Raw genomic sequence first — 12,083 nt, 5'->3', positions numbered from 1 at the left:
TACAAGCTAACGAGTGGCGGGAAATTCAAAAAGGCGGGCGCGAAATTTAAAAAGGTGGGCACGTGATAAAACACGTACACGGCGCTCTTCGTGCGATACGTGGAGGCCGTGGTACACGTCACGCGCAATGTGTCACGTGCCCACCTTTTTGAATTTCCCGCCACTCGTTAGCTTGTAACGACCGTAACGACGATGAAGCGATTAAGCCCCCTGGGCTCTACCAATTGAGCTAAGCCAACACGCCTTCTCAGCGACTTGTATGTATTTGTCCCTTCTATGTTGTTCCAGCCTCAGAACATCAGTTCTTTCATGTTCATACTGAGGGATGCTCGCATATTTTTTGTGGTGGGTAGTTCTCTTGAACTATCCAAATGCTAGAGCAAGAGGGTTAGCACACCCTCTTTCTCCTGTGCCACCATCGTCTCTCCTCTCCCTCTTTCACCCTCCCCCTCCTCCCTCCCTCCCTCCCCGCAGAGTACTGCATAACCCGTGCAGCCCGTGCTCCTTGTTACAAGTGGTCTATAGTTGGCCCATCGTTGCTGATAATCGGTGGGCTGCCATCTAGCCAAGTAAGGGCCGGCTACTTACTGTCCGGACTTGGTTCTACACTGGCCCTGTGTTGGCCCCATGTCTTATAGGTCGGTCTGCTACATTGGCCCAAGGGTGAGGCCCAAAGTCGGGCCAAGTAAGGCCAATGTCAATCCGCAAGCTTGGCCGAACCTTGTTTTGCAAGCACGGCCCAACGACTTTTAGGTCGGAAGCATACGTCGGCCCGGCATTTTGCCGACGTTGTTTTCCCCCTTGGGTTTAGACTTATTTTAGACTGGGTTCAAATATCTTCTGGGCCCCCTGAAAAAAAAAAAAAAAATACGAGGGGAGAGTGAATTGTCACCCTTGGGATTGTAATGGTTGCCGACCCCAGTCGAGGACTACTAGAGCTCCTAAATAGCAGCGTCCCACTTATAATGCACACTGACCCGTAGCAAAGGCGTGCGGTGCTAAAGTAGTAGTCAAAGAGAAAACTTTTGAAAATCGATGCAAGGCCTTCACACACGAATGCCGCTACAACACTACCGGGACCCCCCCCCCCCCCCCCCAAAGCGAACGCAGCCCATCGTTTTCGTGCAGCGCAGTGTACCAGTGTGTGTGTCTGGGGGGGGGGGATACATATTTATTATGAAAAAATGAGGAAGGAAAGGTTAGCCTGTGCTACGGGGGCTTGCTATTCCCAACAAAAGAAGCAAAAAAGGAAAACAACAACAACCAAAAAGAGAAAAGACACATGGAATTGGTTACAGTTACCAGTGTGGGTTCAGCATAGATGGTGGTGGTGGTGGTGATGATGATGATGAAAGGGCTCACCGTTGTCGGTGTCACAGAGGTGGGCAACGTCAAGACTGAAGCCGGTTCAGCATAGAAACGAACGAAGAGCGAACAGGAGGACCAATGAAACGCGATGTACGTTGGATTTGAAGCGGCCGTGTGACATGCATAATCGAGCCGGTGCAACAGTTTTTTGCGCGAAAATGGATTGAATATGGCGGTAGACACACCAGTTATTCTATCCCACAATAGCCCACAGCGAAGAGAAGAAAAGTTATTCAACGAAGCAATGTCGTAGGTGCAATCTGCACGAACACGTGTTGTAATATAAGTGGTCACAATGTATTTCCACAGACAGATCGGCTCGAACGGCAGGTTCCACGTAAAACCGATCAGGGCACGAGCAGCAGGTGCGCGCAGTAGATTATTCTTCGTAACTAGAAGCGTGCGCATCAAACGCCTACGCATGTGCACACCGTGTACAGCTTGCGTCAGTTGCAACGAATCGGTTACTGCATTCCACGCTGGCCTTTTGCTCAAACGTGAATTCAGTCTACCCTACCACCGTAATTTGCGATTATGAACGTGGTATTCATCATGAAAATGGGCGTGACGTCACGAGCTTTTCTGCTGTCGTGGTACGCATAAAAGGAAGTCCCAAACTGCGATATCTGTGCTTTGCGTCAACGCGTCTCTAAAAAGTACAGGAGGAATTCACTCCGAGATCGAGCAGTGTCGGCGCGCTGCGGAGAAACGATTAACTACTATTGTGTGGACGCATCGTCTGCTTTTCTTACACGTTTATTCAGCGTTTACTGCAGTAGGTAGAGCATTGGAGAACCGGACAGCATCAAACCAGTGATCTTTCGGTGAATATATATACTAGAATTACGGAAAAGAATTATCAATTCCGAACATTGGCCCACGCGTGTTATCCACACTAGAAGGGTGACAGTTTCGCCCCCTATAGGTCGATCTCGCAGCGAATAGCTTTCCGAAAATAAAAGTGAAGTTAAGCACCGCACGTCGGCCTTGGTTTATCGGAAGCATTCCACTGCCCAAATCTACACGAATTCAACACACACAATGCGAACATACTAGGCCCACGCCGTTGGTATCAGTTTCATCGGATGACTCGCAGTGTCGCTTTACGGTACCTGTTCTCGCAAGATGGCCAAGAGCCGACTCGAAAGGGTGTTTCAACTAACATGCATCCAAGAGACGGAGCGCTGAAAACGAACTAAACGAAATGAATACGTAATACGTAATAATAATACGTAATAATAATACGAAATGAATGAAGTAGTCATGTATCGCAGTCAACGGTATTGTTTCATTGTACTTAACTGCATGAGACTAATCAGTTCGCTTTTAAAATACTATTTGAAGGGCCGAGGTGTCCATTCGTCGAAAGAACTAAAATGATTATCACAGACAAATCGTAGTACGCCACTCGTATTTTGTTATCAAAAACCCAAAGCTATACATCACACTTCAGACAAAAGAGCCAACTCAAATACACACCGACCTGCTTCCACGCATACCGTCATCTGATAGCAACTCAGGAAACCGTATCATGAAAACAAAGCTAAAAAAAAATACAAAAAAGCATTTGTCATTCTGCATGAACGCACGAAGATAGCGTAGTCCTATTCGCGATAATGTCATGTTTGCTGTTCGAGTTTCAATGAAACAGCCTGCCTTGGCAAACAAGTCTTAACAAAGAACTCCAAACAAGAGCCGATACGAAAGATTTATACTTTAATGCATATCTCTCCGAGTCTGTAATGGCGAATACAGGTACAGGCAAACTATACGATGAGAATACACAGCATAAAAGGGTCACTAAAAGACCTCCAATCATGTCCGCATGCTCCACATTAAAGTGCCAGGGTCAAACGCACTAAATGAAGGAGAAACAACCTTCGTTCAAGATAAGTTAGAATAACGCGTTAGTAAAACAACAGAAACATGTCAACGTGTTCCACCCGAACGTGCTTCCAACAGGCGTTGGGATTGAGCAGACATGCTGCGCGCTCAAAATAAAGACGCAAGCCGTTTTTCAGAGTCAGTGGCAAAAACTGTAGTACGGCATATGCAGCGATCAGCCTTGAGTTGGAAACGAGAACGGTACGCAGCTGCGACAAACAGTCGCTGTAGTGTTTAGGGATTTTTTATTTTATTTTACGTGTTTTCAAAGTGAAACCGATACGACGTAAAAGAGCGCGCTACCCCGGGGGTACTCAAACGGACACTAAAATGTATTAAAGGAATGGCGCCTGCTTACAGACTCTTTATACCCCCGTAAAAGACGATCTAAAATCAACTAGCAATAAAAACGAGCGAACAATTACAAATAAATACGGTCATAGTGCATCGTAAGAGAAAAATTTAATTCATGCAATGTGGGTGAATCCAAACTCGAGGGCTGCTGTGATGAATAAAAATGTAGCGTACAGGGTGAGCAACATGTAGCCGACCACGCGAGACGACCGGAACCACGTGACGAGGGTGGAAATGAGCAAAACTGTTAGAACGCCTACGAGAGCTCCGTAGATAACAGCCAAGAGATTGCTGTACTGCAGCTCGACCACCGATACGCCTTGCGTCGTGAAATTGATGGTGAATGCCACTCCAATCCCGCACAGCATTGCGAGCACCGGCCCTGCAAAGCAGGCGGACATCGCCATCTGAGGAAAGCCCTGCTTGGCCAGAGACAAATTAGTTACCAGGTCGCCAATATTATTTCCCCACGCTAACACGGTCATTCCCAGAAGTGCATCGCTTATACCGTACAGAACTCCGAACGCCTTTAGTAGCGACACGATCTCTGTGGCGATGCCATAGATCCAGGTTATGGAGACTGCAAACCCCGCGTACGCGAATGCGACGTGATACCGCGGCGGTCGCATAGCAACCGATGTGCACCAGACCACGATCCCAAGTATCGTGCCTAACACCAGAATCAGACACGCAAGCGGGAGAACATCCGCTATTTTCACGTGCCACCCCCCGAACAAGAAAACGATCACTAGCGGACTAGTAACACACTGCAAGGTATTGAGTGGCCGGCACCAATTATTACGGCGGTTCTCGCGGTCAACCACAGGTATGGTGAGTACTAGGACAAGGTAGATGGGGAAGGTCACGACGTCGTAGACCTTGCAGAGCCAGTGCTGACGAGACCATTCCTCCGGCTCTACGGGAGAAATCTGAAGGAGCAGTTCCATCCACTCGCTGTATCTCGGGACCGTTCTGCAGAGTGAAGCGTCGCCTTCCGAGTTCTCGACGGAAGGACAGTGCAAGAGCGGCGTGCTCTCGCCGGGAAACACGGACGAGTTGCTTCTTGTCAAGTGGAACGATGCCTGACTACTCACAGAACAGGCGTTCCGCTTGTATTCCGCGCTGAAGGAATTGACGAAATCATCCGCGCAGTTCGATGGTTCTTCTTCCACCGATGTGGTGAAGAGGTAAATAGCGTTCTCGTGGTGGTGATGCAAGCTGACGCCTGACGAAGACCGGCGCAGTTTTGGTCGAAGCACCGGAGATGGCACCGGAACGTAAAGTGGTGGCGTTTCGACCCGGTCTGTGGCTTCAACCTTGTATTCGGATTCTGTACTGATGTTGCTCGCTGTGTCAGAACGCACCACCAGCTTTCGTACGCATGTGCACATGTCGGACGTCTTCTTCAGCACTGAACTACCGAATACGGCGACGAAAATGTATACTAGGTAGAGCACAATGAAACATGCAGCGTGACTCAGCGTTATCGAGCCGCCGTAGTACAGCACGAATGCCCAGTACGAAGCGCCCAAATAGAAGAACACGTCTCGTAGAAGGGATGACTGAATTAAATCAAACTTATTGTTGATGAAGATGAGCCCAACGACGACGGTTGCCACGTAGGTTCCTCCCCCGAACAGTTCTCCAATAGCCAGAGCCGTACGGTTTAGCCGAATACTGGCGATCGTTGCGATGGTATCTGGCGCTCCATTGCCGAATGCCAGGAATGTAACGCCCGCTACGCTCTGAGAAAGCTGCAGTGATCGTGAGATGACAACAAGCGCTGGGCATAGGTAGGAACTTGCCGTCGACCCGAGGGCTACGAACAGGGCCACCAGCCACACGAGGAGGGTAAACAGCGGCGCATAGACTGATTCTTCGTTGCAGTACAGCAGGTTGATGTACGGTAAGACGGCGCGGCCGGTCTGACAATCATTTAGGCCCTGTACGATGAGGCACCGTGTAGCAGTGTCGTTGAAGGTGTTGACGATAGTGCAGTCGGTGTCCTCGTCTTTGGAGTACGCGGACAGGTTTGCAATAGCCATGACTTGCTCCATGGCGATGCCGTCTTCGTCGTCGTTAAGTCAAACTTCCGCTTGACCTGAAGGTTGTCGTCCAGTGGCCTTTATCGCCTTCGCAGCGAACCGGCCAAACGCAGCAGCTTCAGGGGTCTACCTTCATTCCTGGACCAGGGCCTCGGCAGAGTATGGGAGACACTGTGGAAGAAGGCAGCGCTGCCAGACGACTAGGGGGCGTCCTGTTTCCAATTGTATCCCAGAATTCCTTTCGATTTTAGGGCGTGACAATACTGGCACTCTGATACAGCAAGACACATTCCCAGGTGATAATTCTGCTTACCGAGGGAAGTGCAAAACAGGGACCACCGCTCGCTTGCAACGTGGCGAAGGTAGCGATATGGATGACAAAAGCACCCGCAAGCAGTCTTGACAGTAACAACCGTTCTCAACGTGGTCCGGCAGCAAAATGAGCAGCGCTTCTGCAATCTACGTTTGGATGGTGAGTGTCACGTTGTTGTTCGTTTGAGTTGATATGGCTTATTGCGTATAAGGAAAAGCTGGGCCGATGCGCCGAGGGTGACAGCGATAGCATGATAAAGCGATATGATACGGAAGCGCCATGCGAAAACAATATTCCTTTCAGACGACAACTAGCACGTAGACGACGAAACAAGGAGAAATGTGTTTTTAGCGCTTTTATTGTTTGCGTATGTATCAACATGCACGTGTTCAGTTTTTTTCTTTTTTTGCGAAGGAGAATACTAGTCTGTGATGGCATATAAGAACCCCAGTCAACTTGGCAATTTGAGTTTAATTTGAGTTTTGTTAGTACTTCTCTGCAAGACAGCTCAGTAGAACTAACTGTCACAGAAGTTTCTAAAGGCCACTTTCTACAGGGAGGCTCAAGCGGCAACTATTCCCTTCGAAAGCGCTAGCAGCCAGGGCACCAAAATTATTGAGAAAGAGGGTAACATCGACCCTTGCCCTCTGTGGCAGATAAAGCAGACGCTTGTTCTGGAAGCTACCATGTACCACAACCTAGCCAGAATGTGTAACAGCATTATGAGACTCGTTACACAATGCAGCTGAAGCAGCTGTGTTTTTCACTGAATTTAACCGGTCCTAGCTCGTTTCACCAGACCTGAAATTGTCATATGAAGTTGTCAGTAACCAATTCACAATTTTCGCCCGGGAAGACCTACATTCTTCAATCTCTGTCTGCCTCATGGGACATATGCAAATCATCGTGGATACCAACTGGTCGTGTAGATCTGTCGGCAGCTGCAGCAGCTATACGAAACGAAACGTCAAATTATTCACGTGATAAGTCACGCGGCTGTTTCTCGATATAACGATTGCGTCACAGAAACTACTTCATTTGGGGGCAACAAATGAAATTCTTGGATTACCAACTTAAATTGCGGCAAACAATAGAGGTCAGCGTGCGGTAGCGACGTGCTTCAACGTCGTTACGGAGACGAAAAGAATCAAGGTGGTTCGGGGCTACAGAGATAAGTCGTAAGGTTTCAGCAGAACCCAATTCCTGTTTACGCTAGTTAACAAACGGATGTTGAAAGAAGGAATCATTACGACAAACAAAGCGATGCTCTGTGACCGCTTGTTTGCGCAGCAATACTTGGTATCTCGGGTCGGTGATGAACGTCCTCTATTCCTTGTCATCCGGTCACACGCGCCTTTTTTCGGGACAGTGTGGAAGTTGCGCTGTCACTGATACTCCAGCGCCCTCTATTAATATTCCCAAGCAGCACAATGTACTGAAAGTCGAGTGCAATAGGGGTGGACGGTATGTGTCTTATCGATGTTCCTTAGTTTCACGAGTCTGTTCAAGGCCTTCCACCTACCCGTCCACCCCTATTGCACCCGACTTTCAGTACATTTTGCTGCTTGGGTTACTGCATCTTTTCACAATTGCAGTAGGTGATAATGTAATCATCGCTGAGTATTCAGCTGGTTCGCATTGCATGCAGACTTCGGGGGCTATCCTGCATACTCCCGCTGCACAATTACGCTCACATATGTTGCTTGGTACGTTTTAAATGCTTCTGTAACTAATCTACTTCGATTCCTAGTATTTTTTTTATGCTTAATCTTCCCGGCGTTCTAACTTTATCACTTGGGCAATACCATAAGGCTTCATGAAGCGCGCCTTCAATTCGGGGATGGATAGATGTATGAAGAAAAACATGGAGGTGGCAGTTCCATAAATGTGGATCCGTCTGCTCCATGACACTTAAAGCTAAGTGCTCGGCGACCTTCTATTCATGTAATAAAGACTCCCTGCTTGTACTGTGCTAGCAATGACGCAGTCGAAGTCTTCCACATGCCAGCATTTTTATCCCGTCAATCGTCTCTATTGCATAACATGATCTCTGTTATGCTTGCGCCAGTAAAGTGAAATCATATCAAAGTCTCTATTGCGTAGGCATCACCCCTGTAATGTGTCGTGCCGTTGTGCCTCTAGAGTTTCTGTGACGCGATCAGACACTCGACATCTAATCACTGCGGTACAATACATTTCAAATACACATACACACACACACACACACACACACAAAAAAAAAAAAAAAAAAAAGAAACGTGCAAGATTGGCGGGCAGATTTCCGTGATAAACCGCCCCAAGCAGCACGATGTACTGAAAGTCGAGTGCAATCGGGGTGGACGGTATGTGTCTTATCAATATTCTTTAGTTTCACGAGTTTGTTCAAGGCCTTCCACCTACCCGTCCACCCCCATTGCACTCGACTTTCGGTACAGATCCCGACAAAAGTTTACGGAACGCCAGAGCGACGTATTTCTTGATCTCAGCGACACCGTAGCAGCGAACGGGAGTGGACAGACTTACTGAGAGGTGTGTCGAGTACCCGGTCACCTGTTTGTGAGTCTATCTGCTCCTGTTTGCAGCAACTGTGTCGCTCAGATGACTATATACACCACTCCAGTGTTCCGTAAACGTTTGTCGGGACCTGTACATTGTGCTGCTTGGGGCGTGCTGCTTCGCCAGAAACAAACCGTGAAACAGTTTATGAAAATCTCGGACTGGATCTAGATTATATTAGATTCTTACGTTTCATTTCCTTTGTGCTTCCACCTCTTGTGTCGTACTGCTATAGGACATTTTGAAACACAAAATTGGGGGCTTTACGTCGCGAGCCAACTGTGACGCCACAGTGGTCGGGTCTGTGGATTAATTTTGCCCACCTGAGGGTTCTTTAACGTAGCACCGAAAATCTCAACACACGGCACACCATATATCACGAGACGACCTGTGACTTGTTTGCTTTTTGTGTCGCGTTTACTTCATTTCTGCTTGTCTACTTTTGCACTGTGACATTGCTGCCTTGTGCGAAGGTATCCCATTCCATCCGCAGCTACTATTCAGTTATTACGTTTCTTTCGTTGACTATATTGTTGTAGCCAGCAAAACAATTTTCTCTATGTACGCCCACCCCTCATGTAATGTCCTCGGGCCTTTGAGGTTATGTTAAATAAATAAATATATAACGTCCCTCGCGGAAGACGGGGACGGGGAAGCGATACAGGCATCAGGTTGTCGCCATTTCTCTGTAGATCTGCACGATCCCCAGGATTTCGCACACGTCTGCAGATACAGCGAACTATACAGGCCTCAGTTCACATTCCTCTCAGGCGGAGCAATGACGGCAAGAAAATGTCGCGTGATACGACAGAACGTTGTAAGTTTTTCAACTGGTCAAAACATTCGCTTCATAACTAAACAACGCCAAGCCGATTCAGTCATTACTCCCCCACCCTCCTCCCCCTGAGAATCACAACATTTCCGATAGCTAGCTAATGACAGTATCCAATTCGGATCAAACTCGTTATATCGAGAGCCGCCTAAAATTGTCTTTCTGCGAAACAAGTCCCAACGCCATTTTCGTTCTGCACGCAATTATGGAACTGTTTTCGGAAAGTTCTCAAAGTCGACCCTTTTTTTTTTTTTTTCGAACGGGGCACGTCCACGTTTGATAGCTGCTATCTCTCGTCCCAAACGCCGCACTCACGTCGTAAAAACCGAGGGGCCAAATACCACGCGCCTGCTTTCCAGCACGGCTGGCGGAAAAACTCGTTAACAGCGGCCGTTGAGTACTCAGCCAAGAAAAGGGCTCAAAACGCGCCACTAAAAAGACAAAACTGTAGGGCAGAAACGGTGTGACGTCATAGCAGGCGGAATGCCTGCCTCACAAGCCGCGGAAACCAATTCGCGGCAGTCGATAAACATTCTCTGACCACAGTCCCGCAAACAAGTGACACATTCACAAAGCATGGCTTTGGGAATTCCTGGGGAACGAAAAAAAATAAATTGCTCGACTCGAAAGGACCCCGACAAAGTCAACCGCGGAGGAAAGACAGTCTTCCGGGGATAGGGCAAGGGTTACGCAAGAAGTTGATTGCGTCTTTTTTTTTTTTTTTTGTAAATGCATTGAAAGCGACGGTGGCATTGTACAAGTTCTATATACTTCACTCTTTGTGGCACGAAAATACGTCCCCGATCTTTTTGAAACCTCGCTATCTTGGCGGAACGACTTGCTTGGAAGCGCGCTCGCACGACTTTCGTCTAAACGTCGTTGAGTTGATGCACCGTCACGATTCAGTCATGTACCGGCGTAGATGAGAGAGAGAGAGAGAGAGAGAGAGAGAGAGAGAGAGAGAAAATAGAATAAATAAATAACACCTTGGGTTGTTTTCGAGTCGTTCGTGTGACAATCCGCCGCGATCGCAGGACACATTGTCGTGTTTTCGTTTGCTTCTTGGGTCGAGAAAAAAGAAAGAAAAAAAAAAAAAAAGACCCACAAAGAATGTCTTATTGGAAACTACCTTGGTAGGGTGTTTCTCAAGGCACTTGACAACTCTCGAACTGATGCCTTGTTCCTTAAACCAATGTTAGCACAAGAGTTCGCTAATTAGTCTTATCTAATTAATTAATTAGGAGCCATGAAAAAATACTGTCGTCTACGATACACCACTGATAACAACACTCAGTTGGTTTTATTCGCGTAGAGTGCTCCGTCTTTTTGAAAATCATGATGCATGTTAGTGGGGACGTCCTGTGTAAAGCGTAAGAACGAGAGGTTCAGTCGGCACCAAATCACATAAAGAGAATGAAATTTCACTGGAGTATAAAATGTAACTAATTCATTCGAATAAAAGGGGATCAGATATAGTTACATTTCATGCATATAGTTACATAATTTCGGTTGAATGTCTCATGAAGTGACCAGTTTCTACACAAGATCGGGAACCACCCCGAACACTTTGTTAACGAATTCAACCAACTCAGGGAATTTCTGGGCGTTTGGGGCTTAAGCTCTTGAAACATTTCTTACGTTCCATTGAAGCTTAGTAGTAAACATTACTTGTGAAATGTCTCTGCACAAAGCCTCGTATAGTGCTGACAGCTACCACGTGAATGTGACATTGGCAGAAATACGAAACGTGAAATGTGAAAGACTCGGGCATTATCGGCGTAAATGTGGTGCCGCTAAGAATTCAATTTCAAGTCAGTCACAAATTCGCCGCTATTCTTTTCAAAATATTTCTCCAGCCGTTTTAGCACGTTTATTTACTTACATATCGGATACAGCAGGTATGGAGACATAGGGCAATAATTAATCACCGCGACGAAATACAAAATCTAGCTTATGTTCCCCAAACAACAACCAAAACATTCTTATTGACAATGGGTAGCAGTAAATTATTTATGAAAGTCTTCAACAACAATAACAATTATATTTTGACGATGAAGTGTGGAGGTTTTCCACTCTATAGGAGTTGAACGAAAGTCTTCAATTTTGTCCGTAGCAACTGTAAGTCCAATCTTCGATTGTTCTGACGAAAAGGGGAGTTATAGTTTTAGCAAAAATTGGAAGGACCGCGAAAACCACGTTGGTGTCTCGTCTGCTGCGCGGTGTATGCAGGTTCTCAATCTTTAACAACGCTAAGTGGATTTGAATAACATTTCTCAAAGAACAAGACACGAATATAAGCGACAGTCTCAACACCGATAAATGATGAGATGATGAGTAAGAAGATCCTTTCACTGAGAGGAACGTGACAGACGAACGTTCCAATGTGTCTGCATTAATTTCACCGTTGACGAGTGGGGATCATAAGGATTGCACAAGCTGCGTAGATGTCACGCATACCGTAGCTCATTACCCTTATTATCTGATGCGGGTAGGGGAGCTCAGCGGCAAATTGCAACCAACTCCAAGTGGCTTCGACGAGAGCGGGCCAATCCCACGGATGCAGCGCCGATCACGTCGGCAGGAGTATAGCCTAAAGTGGCTACTCTACGCGGTCTCAAACTTATATCATCTGCGCTTCTAATCTGCATGCGCCAATCCGCATCATATGCGTACGGCTGCTTCTCTATACGGCCGACGACCTCACTGAGTAATGCGGTAGCAAAGAGAGATA

The 12,083-nt window shown here is 47.1% G+C and overlaps 2 protein-coding genes across 5 annotated transcripts in view; both read right to left on the bottom strand.

Moving 5' to 3' along the window:
* LOC135377411 (myosin light chain kinase, smooth muscle-like) overlaps positions 1 to 12,083 on the bottom strand; it is a 78,745-nt gene that overhangs the window by 24,341 nt on the left and 42,321 nt on the right. Inside the window, exon 1 of one of the 4 annotated variants that reach the window (XM_064609790.1) lies at positions 1,303 to 1,354. The exons of 1 other annotated variant lie outside the window; for it this stretch is intronic. In XM_064609790.1, the coding sequence (XP_064465860.1) occupies positions 1,303 to 1,319 (17 nt within the window). In that variant the 5' untranslated portion in view covers positions 1,320 to 1,354. Of the gene's footprint in view, positions 1 to 588; positions 708 to 1,302; positions 1,355 to 12,083 lie in introns of those variants that run through there. 2 more of the 4 variants (XM_064609793.1, XM_064609789.1) reach the window with 2 other exon arrangements.
* On the bottom strand, positions 3,068 to 6,145 carry LOC135377410 (mitochondrial sodium/calcium exchanger protein-like). The gene has a single exon (XM_064609788.1). The coding sequence runs from the start codon at positions 5,661 to 5,663 to the stop codon at positions 3,720 to 3,722; it is 1,944 nt and encodes a 647-aa protein (XP_064465858.1). The 5' UTR covers positions 5,664 to 6,145; the 3' UTR covers positions 3,068 to 3,719.

This window comes from Ornithodoros turicata, chromosome 1 (genome assembly GCF_037126465.1).
Source record: "Ornithodoros turicata isolate Travis chromosome 1, ASM3712646v1, whole genome shotgun sequence".
Taxonomy (NCBI): domain Eukaryota; kingdom Metazoa; phylum Arthropoda; class Arachnida; order Ixodida; family Argasidae; genus Ornithodoros; species Ornithodoros turicata.
The sequence above is the reverse complement of the archived record's forward strand: the minus strand, read 5'-3'. Positions and strand labels throughout refer to the sequence as shown.

Bases quoted from the DNA above. Each gene is read 5' to 3' on its own strand.
- LOC135377410 (XM_064609788.1), bottom strand. From the start codon at position 5,663: ATGGAGCAAGTCATGGCTATTGCAAACCTGTCCGCGTACTCCAAAGAC.